Genomic DNA, 20,469 nt, shown 5'->3' with positions numbered 1-20,469 from the left:
TTTCAGGGTCATGGGATTGATCCCTGCATTGGGCTCCATGCTCAGGGAGAATCTGCTTGATATTCTCTCTCCCTCTCCCTCTACCCCTGCCGCTTGTACTCTCTAAAATAAATAAATCTTTCAAAACATTAAAAATAAATATCCCAGGGTCTATTGGACTTTAGTTGAATAAACTGGAGTTATTTGTTATTACCTAGTTTATACCACAATAAACTCAGTTTGGGGCTTCTTAAGTTACTTGTTTTGTCCTATGTCCTATTCACTGGCAAGTATTACTTGTCTAGTCATAATACCTCAAGACTGGAGGTTTCTCTCTTGCCAAAGGAGTGATTAACACCAGCTCTCTGTTTGGGCCTGCTACTCTGCCACATCATATCTCATGCCATCCTTCTCCTACCACATTCTCAAAATTAGGATATTCCTTAAGTATTTGTTCCTACAGCCTTGCCATGACCTCAGCCTCCCATCCCTAACCTTAACACACACATATACATTCTTATTGCCCAGTCTGATAGGGGTAATGTTAGAATTCATGTGTTCTGGGGTACCTGGGTGGCTCAATTGGTTAAATGTCTTACTGTTGATTTCGGCTCAGGTCATGATCTCAGGGTTGTGGGATTGAGCCCCATGTTGGGTTCTACACTGGGCATGGAGCCTACCTTAAAAAAAAAAAAAGAGTTAAGTAAAAATGTTTGCAAAGTTGGAGGACTCACACATTTCAATTGCAAAGTTTACTACAAAACGATGGTAATCAAGACAGTGTGGTACTTGCCTAGGATAGACCTATAGATCAATGACATCAAATTGATATGCAAGAAATAAATTGAGAAGCAAGAAATAACATTTATGCACAATTAATTTTTGACAAGAGTAATAAAACAACTCAATGGGAAAAGAACAGACTTTTTAACAGCTGGTGCTGGAACAACAGGATTCCACATGCAAAAGGAGGAAGTTGGACCCTAAGCTCTAACTAAGAGAATTTCTTCTTAGTTAGAGAACTGAGTTCTCTCAATGGCAACTGAAAAATTTATAGCATACTAACCAACTAACTGATGTTAACATCAGTTAGTTAGTTGGTTAGTTGAAGTTGGTTTTCAATTCAGTGAAATTATAATATTAAAAAGTTTATCCTGGGGTGCCTAGGTGGCTCAGTCATTAAGCATCTAAGCATCTAACTAACTAGTCAGTAACTAACTCACTCCAGTCCAACTGAAGTTGGATCCCCCCCCCAACACACACACAGCACACAAAAATTAACTCAAAATGGATCAAAGACCTAAAACTATTCAACTCGTAGGTGAAAACATAAGGGTAAATCTGTATGGTAAAGCTGGATTGGGCAATGGTTTATTAAATATGATATCAAACCTATAAGCAACCAAAATAAAAATAGATAAATTAGACTTTATCAAATTTAAAAACTATTGAAAGGACACCATCAAGAAAGTTAAAAGAATGTAAGAAAATATTAGTAAACCACATATCTGATAATGGACTTATATCCAGAATATATATTAAAGAACAGTGACAACAATAAAAGAACAAAAAATCCAATTACAAAATAGGCAAATATCTGAATAGATATTTCCCCAAAGAAGATATACAAATGATCAATAAGTACATGAAAAGGTGCTTAACATCTTTAGTCATCAGGAAATAAAAGTCAAAACAATAATGAAACAGCACTTCATTAAAACAATAATAATTAAAAAGAGAAATAAGTTTTGGTGATGTAGAGCAATTTAACCCTCATACACTCTTGGTGGGGATATAAAATGATGCAGCCATTTTGGAATACAGTCTGGCAGTTACTCAAGAAGTTAAACATTGAGTTACCATTTGATCCAGCCATTATCCTCCTTGGTATGTCCCATGAGAAATGAAACCATGTACACAAATGATCATAGCTGCATTATTCACAATAGTCAACAAATAAAAACCCAAATATCTATCAACTTATGAATGGGTAAATAAAATGTAGTATATCCATGTAATGAAATATTGGCCTTAGAAAGGAATTACTGATTCAAGCTACAACATGGATGAACCTTGAAAACATGTTCGTTGATCTTCATGTTAAGTGGAAGAAGTCACAAACACCACATAATATATGAATACATTTATATGAAATGTCTAGAACAGACAAATCTATGAAGCCAAAGTAGATTAGTGGCAGCATATGGATGAGGGGGATGAGGGAATTGAGGTAATGGGTTAAGGGTGTGGTTTTATTTTGGAGGTGATATAAATGTTCTAAAATTTATTCTGGTGGTGATATAGCTCTGAATATGTTAAAAACCCTTGAATTGTACTGAGTGGACTAGATCTTCATAAAGCTGTTACTAAAAAAATTTTTTTTAAACTTAGTGTAGGTAAGGGTGCCTGGGTGGCTCAGTTGATTAAGTGTCCAAGTCTTGATTTTGGCTCAGGTCATGATCTCAGGGTTGTGGATTGAGCTTGGGCTCTTTGCTGGGCAGAGTGTGCTTGAGGTGCTCTCTCCCTTCTCTTTCTGCCCCTCCCCCCTGGGGGGGGGGAAATCTTTGAAACTGTAAAAATGGAGAATATTGGCAAAGCATTTAATGCAATGCCTAGCACATAGTTCATACTTAATAAATGGTACCTATTGTTAAATCCATACCATTTTAATTTTACACAGCAACATAAACCTTGAGCTAGCATACTGTGTAAGTATTGATTTGATGATGGAAAAACCATTTGGATGTGTCATGGTTCAGACAAGATAATGCGGGTGCCAGATAAGGTAATAGTGTTAGGTCCATGGTCAAAGGAACGAGACTGATACAAAGCGAAGGTCAAGCAAAGCTTTATTTCGTGCTAAGCATCGAGAATCAAACCGACCGTTTGGGGCCTCCTTTACAGAGAGGGGGACCCCCCCCCCCAGCCTCACAGACTAACTTTTATAGAGCAAAGGCCATGTGGTTGAGCCTGGCCACCACAGGTAGCCAATGAGATTGCAACACACAGAGAAAGCTGCACAGTCATGCTAGGTCACACACGGGTGGCCAATTGAATTACAATTCACCCCATAGTAGCTATTTGAACTAGCCTATCACCTTGGTCAGAATTGGTGCCAAAAGGTGCCCAAAAGGTGGGGCCCACACTCCTTGGTAGCTAGGGAGACAGTATGCGTGCTCCCCTGACTGGATGTCTCCACCTGGCCTGACTCATCCCCCCATTCGGGCTCTGTTGTCTCCACCTGACCTGACCCGCCCTTGTATTTGGGCTCTGTTATCAGGGACTGGTCGACCAGTAGAATGCTACCAGTTTCCCCGACTTGCTTTTAAGTAAGTTCCCCTGGGGGGGCGGGGCAGGGTCAGTTTAAGTTTTACTGCGTAAGCAACAAAATGGCTGTTTAACCGAGATGGAGCCGCCCTGGCTAAATAGGCCCTTAAAATAGTAGGAGGCATGGAAAGGGAAGGGGTAATTTCTAACAAGTAAATTGTGACATTTTATAGAAAAAGCATGAAAGTAAAGTCTATAGGGTTTGGTTATTGATTATGATGGGTGAAGTGTTATATCTCTCAGAATCAGATTAGGAGAGAGAAACCACACAGTAACAAGTGACACAAAATTTCCAATTTAGTCATCTGGTGGTGAGAGTACATAAAAGTTGAAATGCCTACCTTCGTGCTAACTGCTGAGAAATCTAAGACGGCTTCTGCCTTTAAAGTGCTTCCAATTTAATAGAAGAAGACTGACTTAAGGGAAATATATTTCTTAACTAAGCAAATGAAAAAAATCAGCATTTTAAAAACCATTAAAAATCCTGTAGGATAGTACTAAATTGGATTCTGACATGCTCATCTCAGCAGGTCTATCAGAGCCATTTTTCCTCCAGTATTAAATATAGCCCTGCTTATTTGATCGCCAGATCAACTGTTGGCTTGGGTTTTGCCGGCCATTCATTTGGGGGAATAATTTTTCTAGAGAATAAATTGGTCTATGTCATTCTCTTGATTGAACTTCTCCAGTACCTTCCCACTGGAACCTGAATAAAATCCAAATTCCTGGCCCACCCTCATGAGGAAGCTTTTGGGTAGAAAAGCATGTAGAATGACAAGTTGATGGTTCTCAGACTTAAGTGTGCTAGAACCACCTGGACGGTTTGTTAAACAAATTGCTTGGCTCCACCCCAGAGTTTGAGTCAGTAGATTTAAGGTGGAGCCCCAAATCTGCATTTCTATCAAGTTTCCTAGTCAAATTGCTGCTACTTGTATGAGGACCATACTTTGAGAACCACTGTAAAAGCTTAACTGGTTTTTGCTCTGAAATAACCTTTCTTAATAAGTTTAAGATACTGGTCTGAGCCCCTGAAATGATCTCAGACGTTTAATGCTATTGTTTGTGTCAGATGTTAGGGCTCTAGTGTAAGGGAACCTAGAATCACCCAACAACCCGTCTGGAGTGGTTTTGATTTATAATGCATCTCGAGTTCTGACTGTCTAGGATCCCAGTAAGTTTTCATTCATTTCATAGGGATCTAACAAAAGATACGGTCTTTATCTCAGGGAGGACAGTACTTCAGAGGCCGAGAGGCTGCACCTGGCCTTGATGGTGCGCGGCCCTTCTCAACCGCCCGTCACAGAAAGGGCTGCGGGATTCCTTAAAACCGCTGTGACTTGAGAGAGCCCTAAAGTGATTAGGGATGGTCCCTGGGGCCGAGAAATGCGATAAAACTGGCTGGTCCAGCAGAAGGAAGCGTCTCCTCCCGCAGGTGGAGCTGCGAGGTACAAACGGTGCGGGAGCAGGAGCTGGGCGGAGCCGGGTGCCGCCCCCTCCAGTTGTAAGGGCGTTCCCAGCTGCCGCAGCGATCCTAACGGGCTCGGGCGGAGGCCCCTGGCGCTCCGCCTCCCCGGCCCCTCCCCCGGCTCCATCTTGCTGGCGACCAGGGTTGGGCTGTGACGCTGCTCTCTCGGGTCAGGTGAGGAACGGCGCCCCCTACCCTTTGTGTGCCCCTTTCCTGGGTCACCTCGCTCATGCCAGCTCTGAGGTGCGCCGTCCGGGAGATGGCGGGGCCCGGCGTGTGTCCCCGCGTAAGGGTTCCGTGGAGGTGCCTGCGGGCCTCCGGGGCGGCGGCATCTCCGCGTGCGGGTCTCAGGATCCTGGCTCCCCTCGCGGGGGCTTTCCCGCGAAGGCGCACGCGTTGGGGTAGACGAGGCGGCCGGCCTCTGTGCCACTCGGATGCTGGATGCTCGATGTTCGGAGAACAGAGGGAGCAGTGACACCCCGCGCGCAGGCAGGTGGACCACAGGTGGACCACAGGTGGAGGGACTGAGGCCAGAGGATGGCCGTGCTGAAGTGACCTCGAGGAAGGCTGAGTAGGGAAACCAGCAAGGAGCAACGAAAGCTGTCTGGCTGGTGACTAGATTTTCCGGTGACACAGCAAATTTTGGGAAATTTGACCTGTGCTTCACTAGGCCTGGGACAGAATGCCTAAGCCTAAAATTGTACGTTGCCTCGAGTTTATAGTTCTTGAAGCTGTTCTAGGAAATAGCATTCCAGATTTGGTTCCTCTTCCCTGAACAGCCGCAGAAGTGTGCTGATAGCAGACCATCTGTCCTGAGCGAACACTTCCTATACAGCGTGAGGTGGCCGATGTCCACCATGAAAGTGACGGAAATGAGAAGTCCTAACTACCTTTAAACTCCCTAGTATCTTCTGTCTGATAGGAAGCTGATCTGATAATATGATAATTAATTAGAGTATAATGAATTACGTCTCAGGCATAGAAGGAGTTTCAAGCACTAGATGGCAGGGAGAAGAGGGAATTTTGGCCACTCCAAATTTAAGCTGCTTTTTAGTCCTCACTGGCAATGGCTGACTACGCTGTCCCTTACTCTAGTTTTTTATCCAAAGACGCTTTATGACTGATTTAAATCGGCCTTCCCCACCAAGAGGCAGGTTTTGGGAAATTGTAGTAGCTCCTGTTGGCCTTTTTCATTTGCCCTTTCTGTTTCATATTTGTTTCATAGATCTGCGATAGCTGCCTCTTGTGTTCCTGGGCTTCCTGCCATCTTCAGACTCCTATAGTGAGACCCACCCCTTTTAGTAGCTGACTCATTGGGTGGAGATGGTTTGGAGAACCAAGAATGATTTCTAGTCTTTTAAAAAAGTAGTCACGGATGGAGAATGTTAAAAAGAATATATAAGCTTTTGTTTGCCAGTATAGTCTTATTACTCCTTGGTCAAAATGAGTAATTTATTGAGTCACCCTGGAATTTGTTTATTTTTTTGCAAAAGCGTTTTAAATCTACCTTTTTTTTTTTTAAGATTTTATTTGTATATTGGACAGTGCGAAAGACAGAGATCACAAGTAGGCAGAGAGGCAGAGAGAGGGGGGGAAGCAGGCTCCCCGCTGATGGAGAGCCCGATATGGGGCTCGATCCCAGGACCCCGAGATCATGACCGGAGCCGAAGGCAGAGGCTTAACCCACTGAGCCACCCAGGCGCCCCTAAATCTACCTTTTGAATAGATGATACATGCACAACTCCAAAAGGGCTAAAAGTACATTGAAAATTGATTTTCCTTCTCAGTATATGCCTCAGCTGCCTCCTTGGAGGCAGCTACAGGTTTCTACCTTTTTGAGGATACCTTCAGAGATATTCTCCTATACATACAAGCAAATAAATGTATTTTCTACACTTATAATTGGCAGTTGATGCAGTTTTTACCTTGCCTTTTTCCCCTACTTATTGTGGTTTAGAGATGGTTTCATGTATGAGTTAAAAAATAAGATTCATAGACCAGGAACATCAGCATCACCTGGAAGAATCTCATGTCCCATCTCAGAAATGAAGCAGAATTTGGATTTTTAACAAGATCCCCAAGTTATTCACATACACATTAAAGTTGAAGAAGTAAAAAAAAAAAAAAAAAGTTGAAGAAGTACAGTTTTGTTTAGTACGTTGTTCAAAGAAGGGAGAGAGATTTGAGCTTGATAAGTCAGGGAAGGGGAGTGAGCCCAGGCGTGAGGGCCAAGTCAGTAACAGTGGCTGAAGCAAAGGCATGTTGGGAATGGTTCAAGTGGTAGAGATTTCACATTGGAGGTTAGGTATTGTTAAGAGATAAAGTGAGTAGATAAATTGGAGCCAGTACTAAGAAGACCTGAATGTCAGTTCTATGAATTTTCATGTGATACTCCAGCAGCAGTCTTTGAGGAGTTTTGACTTGAAGAGTGATATACTGAGGGAGGAGCATTTCAGGAAAATTGTAAGTGTGAGAGTATATGCAAGGACATAAATAGAAACGTAATTTTAGTAAAATAAGCACCAAGTGATGAACACCTGGTCTAAGGATAAGACCATGAGAACAGAAATTACGGGAAGAGTAGAAGAGGCATTTCAAAGGAAAAAGAAAAACATTGGATTATTTACTGTACTTAGTAATACGTAATTTAAATAGTGGTACTAATAACCGGATTTTTTCCCCCAGGTTTTTGTTCAAATCCCAATCAGCCAGCATACATACGGTATTAGTTTCAGGTGTAGACTTTAGTGATTCATCACAACACCTTGTGCTTATCACAAGGGCCATCCTCAACACCCATCTCCTGTTTAACACCCCACCCTCCCGCCCAGTAAGCATCACTTTGTTCTCTATAGTTGAGTCTGTTTTTTGGTTAGATAGAGGATATTAAGAGTGATCTGGTGGGGGGAAAAAATGAGTATTTAATTCCACACCAATACTGAAGGTCTCCTAGCTGGCTTCTATCTTAATATAGTCCTCATTCTTTTTTCATGATTGTCCACCTTACAATTTATCCCACCTTTTGCGTTGCACATGGTAGTGTTCAACTTCCCCGCCAATGTATCCATCACCTTTAAAAACAGTTTAAACCTTTGATCATCCTTTAACTCTCCAATCTTAGTACAGTGTTTTAAGGTAGATGCTAAAAAAATGATTATTTGACTTTATGTAGGTATATTTGCCAGGCATATTGTATCTGATCACCAGTAGTTTTTTTAAGATATGGTCAGGCTCTGAAAGGGTATTGTTTTGAATGTTTGTTTTTTCCCCTCTATTTATTTGCATTGTTTTAGGTTAGTGGTATTTTCTTCAAATGCAAAAGGCATTTACACACATACATATGTATGTATATATTTGTGGCTTTTTGCTTCACCCTGGCTGCATTTGTGTTACATGGGCTGTGTTTTATTTATTTTAATTTAAATTCAGTTAATTAACATATAGTATATTATTAGTTTCAGAAGTAGAGGTCAGTGATTCATCAGTTGTGTATAACATCCAGTGCTCCTCACATCACCAGTTACCCCATCCCGCTCCCCTCCTCCGCTCTAGCAACCCTCAGTTTATTTCCTATGATTAAGATTCTCATGGTTTGTATGAGCTATCTTTTTTTTTTTTTTTTAAGATTTTATTTATTTATTTGACAGGCAGAGATCGCAAGTAGGCGGAGAGGCAGGCAGAGAGAGAGGAGGAAGCAGTCTCCCTGCTGAGCAGAGAGCCCCCTGTGGGGTTTGATCCCAGGACCCTGGGATCATGACCTGAGCCGAAGGCAGAGGCTTTAACCCACTGAGCCACCCAGGTGCCCCATGAGCTGTCTTTTAAAAAATCCTTTATTATGGAAAAATTTAAACATGCAAGAGTGGACAGAAGAGTGTATTGAATACCCACATACTTGTCACCCAGCATAAATAACCCACTCGTGATGATCCAGTTTCATCTATACTCCTGCCCAACCGTTTCATATTATTTTGAAGTGATTCCAGGATATTACAGCATTTTATATATATTCAGTGTGTATCTCTAAAAGATCAGATGCTTCACAAAAATCATACCAATATGACATCTAAATATGTAATAATTTCTTAATATCATCAGATAAATAGGTTATTGTTTGCATTTCCAAAGAGGAATGAGTTCTTTTGAAGAAAAACACTTTGAATTCATTATTATTTTTAGAGAGGGAGAGAAAGAATCTTAAGCAGGCTCCATGCCTAACACAGAGCTCGATCTCACAACCTGGAGATCATGACCTGAGCTAAAATCAAGAGTCAGACACTTTAACAACTGTGCTACCCAGGCACCCCTCAGTATGGACTATAGTTCAGGAAAACCATAGAGTTGATAAAAGGAGATTTTTCAAAGATTGCAGATAATAAATGAAGAAAAAAATGATAGAATTAGATCTAGGCCTTGATTATCAACCATGAAAAAGAGAGACGGCTGATCATTTATGTGTTCCCTGATAGAAGCAAACAATATTTTCTAAGTATGTGTGCCAAAAAAGTAATCTGATCAAGCTTCTAGATCTGACTACAAATTTGTAGTAAGTAAATAACTGTTAAAGATTATCATGGAGGGGTGCCTGGGTGGCCCAGTGGGTTAAAGCCTCTGCCTTCAGCTCAGGTCATGATCCCAGGGTCCTGGGATCGAGCGCCGCATCGCATCGGGCTCTCTGCTCAGCAGGGAGCCTGCTTCCTTCTCTCTCGATCTGCCTGCCTCTCTGCCTACTTGTGATCTTTCTCTCTCTCTCTCTGTCAAATAAATAAATAAAATCTTAAAAAAAAAAAAAAGATTATCATGGAGATTCAATTGGCAAAATCCAGATAGAGGGAGATTTTAAGACAAACTGTCAGTTCCTTCAACAAGTAAGCTGTGCCAGAAAAAAAATAGGAGAGGTGAGGCTTTTACAAGAGATTTAAGAGACTGATTAGACTATATGGACCTTATTTGTATACTGATTTGAACAACCAAACTGTGAAAATTATTTTGAGACATTTGGGTAAATTTGAACACTGAGTGGACATCTGATAATAGGAAATTAAATTTTTAAGGTACAATATTGGTAAATAACTATGGCTTAAAAGAGTCTTCTTTTTACAGATAGTATATTGACATATTTATGAGTAAAGGGATATGATGTTTAGAGAATTGCTTTAAAATGACCTAGGGAAGGGGCATCTGGGTGGCTCAGTTAATTAAGTGGCTGACTTTGGCTCAGGTCATGATCTCAGAGTCCTGGGATCAAGACCCATGTTGGGCTCTGCGCTCAGTGGGGAGTCTGCTTGTCCTCTCCTTCTACGTACCTCCACCCCACCCCCAGCTTATGCTCTCTCTCAAATAAATAAAATCTTAAAAAAAAATAATCTAGGGGAGGGTACCAATGCAATAGAATTAACTATGACTTCATAAATTATTGAAACTGAACATGAAGGTTATGTGAACTTTCATTATATCAGGTTGAACCACAACAAATTTTTATGTTAAAACAGGATTTCAGTAATGCCATGTAGTTCAATCTAACAGTGTTCTAAAATTTTTGAATTTTCCATAATAAATAAACAAGTACAAAATAAAAAAACAGTAAAAATACTTAAAAGACAATAGAAATTTGAACACTGACATATTGATGATACTATGGTTTTATTTTAAAAACAGCCCTATTAAAAAAAGTTATGTTTGTAGGTATATATAGTGAAGTATGTATAGGTTAAAATGGTAACATGCCTGGGATTTGCTTCAGAATAATCTAGTGGAGTGATAGGGAATGAAGGAGAGTACTGAAAAAAAAAAATTGGCCATGAATTAGTAATTACTGCAGCTGAGTGTTAAATCTATGGAGTTTCTTATACCAGTAATTTTACTTTTGATTAAGTTTGAAACTTAAAGGTATGTGTGACTATGGAATGTTAACTTTTTTTTTCCCCCAAAGATTTTATTTATATATTTGACAGAGAAAGACAGCTTGAGAGGGAATACAAGCAGGGAGAGTGGGAGAGGGAGAGGCAGGCTCCCCGCCGACCAAGGAGCCCAATGTGGGGCTGGATCCCAGGACCCTGGGACCATGACCTGAGCCGAAGGCAGACACTTAACTGACTGAGCCACCCAGCACCCCCAGAATGTTAACTCTTAACCATTGTTTCCCATAATGTTGCATCACCAAATAAGGGGGTATCTGTGGCACCTAAAAAGCCTTTATTTTAATATTTACATGTTCATTTTAATGTTACCTTCTCAAGAAACTATCATAAGTTTTCCATTTATGGAAGTGATATATGAAGTAATCATAAAATAAATATAAGTGAAAAATTATTCGGCTTAAAAGATACTCTGTAAATATTCCACAAATAATAGTACTGGTAGTATTCCACAAATAGTACTGGTAGTATTCAGATATGACAGATTGTGTGGTATGAGGAGAATGAAGTTGGAACATTTACTATGCTTTACTGACTCTACTGGTGTGAATGGTGAAATGAAGAAGCATTTTACAAACTTTGCTTATACTATCTACCTATTGAATGCCTGACAGACTCTTTTGAAAGAAGATATATTTTGTATAAAACTGTATGACAATATATATCTTCAAAGGACTTAACCCTTATAAAAAAAAATTACAGAGGACTTTTTTTATTGTTACAGAATGTCATACCCAGGCTATCCTCCAACAGGCTACCCACCTTTCCCTGGATATCCTGTAAGTATTGCCACTTTAAAGAGTCACATAGCTTGTGTACTTGGAACCAGCACTGTGTAAGGCTAGCCCATGACAAATCTTACAGGTATGCTAGAGCAGGGGTCATAATCTCAATTGCCCAGAGGTACTTAGTAGAAGAAGTGTGTTGGGTGGGTATTATGGATGAATGAGAGGCCACTTGCCTCACTTAGGAAAGCCAGCAGCTACTCAGCTGTAGCCTGAGCCATGGTGGGAGGCTGACTCAGTGTTGCTAATACTCCATTTCTTCAAGTAAAACCTGAGATGTGGATTTGATGTGAAATTGCCTCATCTTTTTAAAGTGGAAAATTAATTTTTTTAAAAGTTAAATGTTGTATGAGCCAATAACACATATATGTAAGTTAAATCCATCCCATGAGTCACTGGTTTTTAACCTTTGTGTTCGGAGGTTTAAAATAATTAAGAAGCTGGGGCGCCTGGGTGGCTCAGTGGGTTAAGCCGCTGCCTTCGGCTCGGGTCATGATCTCGGGGTCCTGGGATCAAGCCCCGCATCGGGCTCTCTGCTCAGCAGGGAGCCTGCTTCCTCCTCTCTCTCTGCCTACTTCTCTGCCTGCTTGTGATCTCTCTCTGTCAAATAAATAAATTTAAAAAAAAATCTTTAAAATAATTAAGAAGGGCTTGACTCAGCAAATTGCAGTAGATTAAAGGTCCCTGGATTTGTATTTCTGAGACTGAGTATTTGAAGTTCATTTCATAAATGTGCTACTAGGTTCTGCCTTGTTGATGTCTGGACTGTGAGGACTAAACTCACCGCTGAGACATTTAAGTGAGAATTATGCATTTCAATTTTATACTCCCTAACTGTGTAAGGCTTCTTTCTAACTCTGGGAGAATACAAAGAGAGGCCTATGCAGGTTAATGAGAATGTATGAGTCCTTATGTAAAATGAATAAATAGCTTTCCTGAATTTATCATAGAAGTGGTGAGAATTATGACTATGTTCCCAGGCCCCTATATCCTGAACCGGACTCTGGCCACCATTTTGTCAGTGTGGGCTAATTTCTGAAACGACAGCCCCAACCTCTAAGTGACTTTACACAATAAAAACTCATCTCTTACTACTTTAGTTCCTAGAAATCAGTGGTGGGAAGGTGGGAAGGTGGGAAGGTGGGAAGGTGGGAGGGTGGGAGGAATCGAGGAGGCTTTAGTCCATGTAGTCTCTCAAGTTCCCAGGCCCCTCCCACACACTGGCTCTTCCATCCTCTAGTGCCATAGAGTCCTCCCCTGGATTCTCTGCTTCCATTTGGCCAATGAAGGAAAAGAGGATGAGAGCATATAGAGGATTGCACAGGTTTTTAGGGGCCAGGCTGGAAGTGGTGTATATCACTTCTGTCTCTGCTCATTAACCAATACTCAGTCATATTCTACTTAACTGCAGGGGAGTCTGGGAAACATAGTCTAGCTTTATGGCCAGAGGAGAAAGTTCGGTGAATATGTGACAGTCTCTGCCACTCTCAGACATTGTCTAGTCTGAACTGGGCTCCAAAATGTCACACCCTATGTATGACTCAGGTCAGTTTTCTTCTTCTTTTTTTTTTTTTTTTTTCCTATTATGCAACAGGTTCAGGTGTGTTACAAGATAGCTGTGAATTCTCTTTAGGGTAGAGAGCTGTATCTTTCTCATATTTCCAGGTGCTAGAAAAATGAAGAAACTGATGAGCTTTATTAGTTTTTCTGGAAGCCTTGAGGTTTGTAGAGAGTCTAGTTCTTACTCCCCAATAGAGAAACAGACCCCTCTTGCCTGACACTGAATTTAAATAAAATTTAACTGAGTTCTGACAAGCAAGTGTCCTGACAGACTGTATACTGGTAAACTAGTAGAAGATACTGAGACTTTTAGTGGGATTTTTAAGGTGTAAAAGAAAATCTAGACCTTAACAATTACTGCTGTTTCTTTTTTTTAGGTGGGTCATATTTTTGTGTGATCACATTCATTTGAAAAATTTTCTTATTTTTGCAGCCTGCAGGTCAGGAGTCATCTTTTCCCCCTCCGGGTCAGTATCCTTATCCTAGTGGCTTTCCTCCAGTGGGAGGAGGTGCCTACCCCCCAGCCCCAAGTAGTGGCTACCCTGGAGCTGGAGGCTACCCAGCCCCTGGAGGTTATCCAGCCCCCGGAGGTTATCCTGGTGCCCCACCACCAGGGGGAGCTCCATCCTATCCAGGAGGTGAGTAATGGGTTGTGGCATTAGTGATGATTTGGGTTGCCTTTTTTGTATGGGGTCAGAGATGCTCTTAGCCTACTTTCTATCGAAGACAGTAAGAACCTAGCTGGCAAGATAGAGGGATAAAGGTTCTTAGGGAGTATGAAAGCTGGAAACAGTCTTAAAAATTCTGTTGTGAAAAAAGAATAAATCTCATGGTAGAAAAAGGACCAGTATATAACAGTTTGCTTGGTTATTTTTTTTTTTAAGATTTTATTTATTTATTTGTCAGAGAGAGAGATTGAGAGAACAAGCAGGGGGAGCGGCAGGCAGAAGGAGAAGCAGACTCCTTGCTGAACAAGGAGCCCAGTGTGGGACTTGATCCCAGGACCCCAGGATCAAGACCTGAGTTGAAGGCAGACACTTAACTGACTGAGCTACCAAGGCATCATGTTGATTATTTGTAATCTTAAGAACTGATTAAGTTCAGTTCAGTTAGCATGATTGTGATCTTTAAGACAGCTTTGTTAAAAGGTAAAAAAGCTTAGCACTTCTGTATTATAAGTTATTTATGTAGATGAATGAAATAAAAATTTTGTAATGGAGAAGGAATTGATAAGTTGAATTTAGACCAGAAGAGACTGCTGTTATAGCATTAATAGCCTATTTTTTCCCACTGTTCTTAGTAGATATTTTCCTAAAGTTGACTCTTCAATCATAAGAACTGTCATTATATTTATTCTTTTTTCTAGTTCCTCCAGGTCAAGGGTTTGGCGCCCCACCAGGTGGAGCAGGCTTTTCTGGCTATCCACAGCCACCCTCACAGTCTTATGGTGGCAGCCCAGCACAGGTCCCACTACCTGGTAGGTACCAACTATCCAGAGATAAACAATAGTATGCTGTCTTAAATCTTACAGTTGCCATTGAGAGAACTTAGTTTATGTTTGGGATAGTCTTCAGTAAACTTTATTCTAAGTACTTCTATAAATAATTTTAAATACATGGTTTTGTGAAATGGACTAATTTGTTGGAAAATTTTAATCAGTAAGATGGAAATAAGTACCCACTTTTTCAATTACAAAATATCTGTTCCAAAGCCAAAAAAGCAAAACGTTTAGAAGCTTCTCTGCTCACTCCTATACCATTCCTAAACTCTCAGAACTATGTCCTGACATTCTTTCCAGATGGAATCAGAATTTAGTTTGCTTTGAGTGTTTAAAGAAAAAAAAAAAGGATTATTTGTTAAATTGTGTAGAACATGAAATATTTTAAAAGGTTCTTATGACCAAAGTTGATATTCTTTTTGTTTTTTTTAGAATTTTTATTTATTTGATATAGCACAAGCAGGCGGAGTAGCAGGTGGAAGGAGAGAAAAAGGCAGGCTCCTCTCTGAGCAGGGAGCCAGATGTGGGGCTCAATCCCAGGACCCTGGGATCATGACTTGAGCCAAAGGCAATTGCTAAACCCAGGCGCCCCACCAAAGTTGGTTTTCAGTTCAGTGAACTGTAATATTAAAAAGTTTATCCTGGGGTGCCTGTGTGGCTCAGTCGTTAAGCATCTGCCTTGGGCTCTGGTCATGATCCTGGGGTCCTGGGATTGAGCCCTGCATCAGGCTCCCTGCTCAGTGGGGAGCCTGCTTCTCCCTTTACTGCTCCCCCTGCTTGTGTTCCCTCTCACTGTGTCACTCTGTCAAATAAATAAATGAAATCTTAAAAAAAATAAAAAGTTTATCCTAGTAATTAACATGGTGTGAATGTTCTCATATCTTTTCCATATTCATAGTAGTCAATGCCATTTTGAAAAATTAAGTCCTTTAAGACCTGTTTATTGTATTTTTTTTTTTTTTTTTAATGTGTAGGTGGCTTTCCTGGAGGACAGATGCCTTCTCAGTATCCTGGAGGACAAGCTCCTTACCCAAGTCAGGTATTTCTGCTCCTGTCTTTATATTTCATCCAATTTAATTGGATAATGCCAAAGAAGGGCACCACTCCTTTGCTGACATTAGAGATTTCCAAGAAGCAGAGGAGATGGTTTATTATAGTCACTTAAGATTCTCATCTTTGCGCTGGTAGACACATTGCTCACTTCGGTCCATCTTTTGCTGTGTGTCCTGATTTTAAGAAGACAAGCATAGATCTCTTCCCACAGGTGATGATACTCATAACTTTTCCATAGAGATTCACTTGGGTTCTTGATACTGGTTTTCTTTTTCTTCTCCCCTTGCTGACAGTTAAAACTATGAACTTGCGTGACTGAGTAATTGGTATTTCTGGCAGTGTTTGAGAAAGTGTGGATTTGTTTTCTCTTTTTACCCTCATAATGTTCTACTCTTTTTTCAGATCAATACAGAATCCTTTCCTTCCTATCCTGTTTTCTCTCCTGTTTCTTTGGATTATAACAGTGAAGTGAGTAAGGTTTTCTAATGTTCACTAATTACTAGGTATCCTGTATGTGCCTTCATTACTTTCTGATTTCTCATGTATTTGTCTCTCACAACTTCCTTGAGGACTCAACTATATCTTATTTATCATTTTGTCCTTGTAGTGCTTGACAAGGCTTTAACCATCGTAGCCAATAAATGTTGGTTGAATTGATTTCCTCAGTAGTCCTGGGAGGTCTCCCATGTATCAAATTTTTGCCCCATCTCTGTATAGCCCTTTATTTTAATACTGTTTAGTTTTTAATTGCCTTGTTAATTCTTTTATATCCTATGCAAGTTACCAGGAACACAAGCAGTATACTTTTATGCTTCTCTTTATCTTGATTTTCTTATTTATTAACGTACCATTTATTCATAAAGATCTATCATTTTAAAGCTTTTTTAAAGCTGGGCTGGGAGGGGGGTTACAGTGTTAGAAGTGAAACATGTTAGCTGTTTTCTGGTTTACTTTCTTGATTTAAGGTATTTGAGCTCCAGAGAGATTAAGAAACTTGTCCAGAGCCACACAGCTAGTGAAAGACAAGGCTAAGACTAGATCTAGCTCTTCTGACTCTCAGACCAGTGGTCTCCCTGTCACACAGTACTGTTGGCTGATACTGTAAATGATATTCCTCCAAAGCACGTAGAGAATTGCTTTTGATCCTTTTTTTTTTCTTTTCTTTTTAAAGATTTTATTTATTCATTTGACAGAGAGAGAGAGAGAGATTACAAGTAAGCAGAGAGGCAGGCAGAGAGAGGAGGAAGCAGGCTCACCGCTGAGCAGAGAGCCCGATGCGGGGCTCGATCCCAGGACCCTGAGATCATGACCTGAGCCGAAGGCAGAGGCTTAACCCACTGAGCCACCCAGGCGCCCCGCTTTTGATCCTTTTTTAATTGAAGTTGATCATTAATCATATTATAAATCTATAACTTTATATTTATTTATATATATAAATAAATATTTATAAAACTTTAGATTTATTATAAATCTATAACTTTTAGTAATGTATGAGAATTTTAATTTTATTTTAGCTTAAGCATGCTCATACTTTTAGAAACATTTTATGACTGAATATAAAAGATTTTCAAACATAAGACACTAAAAATGAAACACACATACACATGCAACTCCTGTGTAACAATTATTACCTTAAGATAGAACTAAAACCAGTAGGTGGAAGTTTACTGAGTGGTAGACTTTGGAAGATCTTTTACATGGAAGTGGAGCAGGCTACCTTGTGAGGAGAGAGCTCCCTGTCACCAAAAGTCCTCATGTAGAGGGTGTGTGTGTGTGTGTGTGTGTGTGTGTAGGAAGATGAAAATTTCTGTCTTGGTTGGGCATTTGGGTCAGGTGACCTTTCCTGATTGACCCAAATTTTGTTTTTCAGCAGGAAGGTTGGCATCAAATGAATGTCAAAGGGTGGAATTTTTGGTGGCAGATAGTGTGGGCTTTGCTGTGCTGAGAAATTTTCCCTAGTTTGAGTTTTGACCTCTAGAACATAGACCCTGATTTCCTTTATTCCGTGTAATGGCTGAAGGATAGTATTTTTGATGAAGATTCACTTCAAATGTAGACTTTTAACATAGAATAAGACAATTCCATTTTTTCCTACAGATGAAAAATGGAGTAGTTTTTTTAAAAGATTTTATTTATTTATGTGTTAAAAGATTTTATTTATTTATTTGACAGACAGTGAGAGAGGGAACACAAGCAGGGGGAGTGGCAGAGGGAGAAACAGGCTTCCCGCCAAGCAGGGAACCTGATTGGGGCTTGATCCCAGGACCCTGGCATTATGACCTGCCTGAGCTGAAGGCAGGTGCTTAACAACTAAGCCACCCAGATGCCCCAAAATTTATTTTTTTTTAAGATTGATTGATTGATTGATTTTAGAGAGCACATGCACACATGCACATGTGGTGGGGAGTGGCAGAGAGTATTAAGCGGATTGTATGCTATGTGGGGAGCTTGACCTGGGGCTTGATCTTATGACCCCAAGATCATGACCTGAGCCAAACCTGCGCCAAACCACTACACCACCCAGGCACCCTTTGAGAGAGAGAGCCCCCACAGTGCAGGGGTAGGGGCAGAGGGAGAGGGAAAGAGAAATTCAAGTGGACTCTGTGCTTGCTCTCACGACACTGCGATCACCATCTGAGCCGAAACCAAGAGTCAGATGCTTAACCGACTGTTCACCCAGACATCCCGGTTTTTGTTTGTTTTTTGAGAAAGAAGAGGATAACAGAAAATGAGACTCATCAAATAGTACATGTTGAGGGTTAGTTTCTCTTACTGCCTAGTCCAGTGTATTATAAACAAAGGCTTTTTGCCCTACTTAGGTTTTAATGAAGGTGGTTACATTAAAGGAAACTTGCTTAGACTCATGTAAAGGCTTATGTTGAAAAAAAAAATTTATACTTGAATATTTGGAGTTGATAATGGTTTCAGTTTTTTCTTAAAACCACTATACAAGTATTTGTTAGTTCCTTGCTTATATTCCTGGCTTAGAAACTTCAGAGTACAGGATGGTTGTTAGAAAAAAATGTTTGTTTGAGAATATAGGTAAGTGTGAGAAATTACTGACACTACAAATGTTTGCTAAAAGATGGTTTGTTCCCTTTATCCCCTTTTACTTCACTCCTGTAGTTGCTGGCATATTGCTGTATTCAGTGAGTATAACTTTAAATGCAGTTTCAGTTGCCTAAAAAGCAATGGAGTCATTTTACATTTTGCAGTCATGTTGAATACATCTTTAAATTACATTTTAGAGATAATGAGTTGAATAAAATATATTATTAAAATTCAGTTTTGGGGCACCTGGGTGACTCAGTGGGTTAAAGCCTCTGCCTTCGGCTCAGGTCATGATACCAGGGTCCTGGCATCGAGCCCCGCATCGGGCTCTCTGCTCAGTGGGGAGTCTGCTTCCCCCTCTCTCTCTGCCTGCCTCTCTGCCTGCTTGTGATCTCTGTCAAATAAATAAATAAAATCCTTAAAAAAAAAATTCAGTTTTAAGAAACCGTGGTGGGATGTCATCTCACTTCATCCCATCTCTCTTAGGCCCTGATTTGAATAGTTTAAGAAAACTATTGAATTGTTTCCTAGCTGTGTATTTTTAAATTTTCAAATAATTTCAGACTTAAAAAAAAGTTATAAAGATTGTTTATAGGGGGATTCTGGGTAGCTCAGTCAGCTAAGCGTCTGCCTTCAGCTCAGGTCATGATCCCAGAGTCCTGGGATCAAGCCCTGCTTTGGGCTTCCTGCTCCCCTGGGAGCCGCTTCTCCCTCTCCCTCTGCCTGCTGCTCTCCTGCTTGTGTTCATTCTCTCTCTGTGTGTGTGTGTCAGATAAATAATTAAAATCTTGTAACAAACTGTAGGGATGCCTGGGTGGCTCAGTTGATTGGGTGTCTGCCTTCGGCTCAGTTCGTGATCCTGGGGTCCTGGGATCGAGTCCCAGGTCGAGCTCCTTGCACGGTGGGGAGCTTGGTTCTGCCTCTGCCTGCAGCTTCTCCTGCTTGTGCTCATTTGCTCTCTCTGACAAATTTTTTAAAAATTGTACATAGAATTCCTGTATACCCTTTACCCAGATCTTCCAATATTAACTTCCTACATAAACACAACACAGTGATCAAAATCAGGAAATAACAATGATATTATAATAATGTAACCCAGCTTATAGACCTTATTCAGGTTTTACCAGTTGTCCCAATAATGCCCTCCTTTTCTGGTTCCGGATCAAATCCAGTATGAAATACTGCATTTTTCACCATGTCTATTAAGTTTCCTTTTTTTCCCCCCATTTTTATTTTATTATTTTTTAGTAGTCTCTCTGCCCCACATGGGTCTCAAACTCATGACCCTGAGATCAAGAGTCACATGCTCTACTGACTGAACCAGCCAGGCACCCCTCTTAAGTTTCCTTTTTTTTATTTTTTAAAAGATTTTATTTATTTGACAGAGAGAGATCACAGGTAGGCAGAGCAGCAGGCAGAGAGAGAAGGGGAAGCAGGCTCACCGCTGAGCAGAGAGCCCGATGCGGGACTCGATCCCAGGACCCTGGGATCATGACCTGAGCCGAAGGCAGAGGCTTAACCCACTGAGCCACTTCGGTGCCCCTTAAGTTTCCTTTAATGTGACACAATTCTTCAGTTTTTATTGTTCATGACCTTCACACTTTTAAAGAGTGCTACTACTACTACCAGTTATTTTGTAGAAAATTCCTTGGTTTGGGTTTGTCTCATACTTTCTCATGACTAAGGTTAGGTTTTGCCATTTTTTTTTTTTAAGATTTTATTTATTTATTTGACAGAGATCGCCGGTAGGCAGAGAGGCAGGCAGAGAGAGAGGAAGGGAAGCAGGCTCCCCGCTGAGCAGAGAGCCCGATGCGGGGCTCGATCCCAGGACCCCGG

General features: G+C 40.6%; 1 protein-coding gene across 2 annotated transcripts in view; it reads left to right on the top strand.

Moving 5' to 3' along the window:
- Window positions 1-4,882: 4,882 nt before the first annotated feature.
- Window positions 4,883-20,469, top strand: part of LOC111144864 (annexin A7) — a 28,013-nt gene continuing 12,426 nt past the window's right edge. Inside the window, exons 1-6 of one of the 2 annotated variants that reach the window (XM_022499418.1) lie at window positions 4,883-4,945; window positions 11,411-11,465; window positions 13,465-13,669; window positions 14,398-14,508; window positions 15,504-15,568; window positions 15,985-16,050. In XM_022499418.1, the coding sequence (XP_022355126.1) occupies window positions 11,412-11,465; window positions 13,465-13,669; window positions 14,398-14,508; window positions 15,504-15,568; window positions 15,985-16,050 (501 nt within the window). In that variant the 5' untranslated portion in view covers window positions 4,883-4,945; window position 11,411. The remainder of the gene's footprint in view (window positions 4,946-11,410; window positions 11,466-13,464; window positions 13,670-14,397; window positions 14,509-15,503; window positions 15,569-15,984; window positions 16,051-20,469) is intronic. The other variant, XM_022499419.1, reaches the window with a different exon arrangement.

This window comes from Enhydra lutris, unplaced genomic scaffold (assembly GCF_002288905.1).
Source record: "Enhydra lutris kenyoni isolate GAN:26980312 unplaced genomic scaffold, ASM228890v2 scaffoldscaffold12, whole genome shotgun sequence".
Lineage (NCBI taxonomy): Eukaryota > Metazoa > Chordata > Mammalia > Carnivora > Mustelidae > Enhydra > Enhydra lutris.
This window is presented reverse-complemented; position numbering and strand designations above follow the sequence as displayed.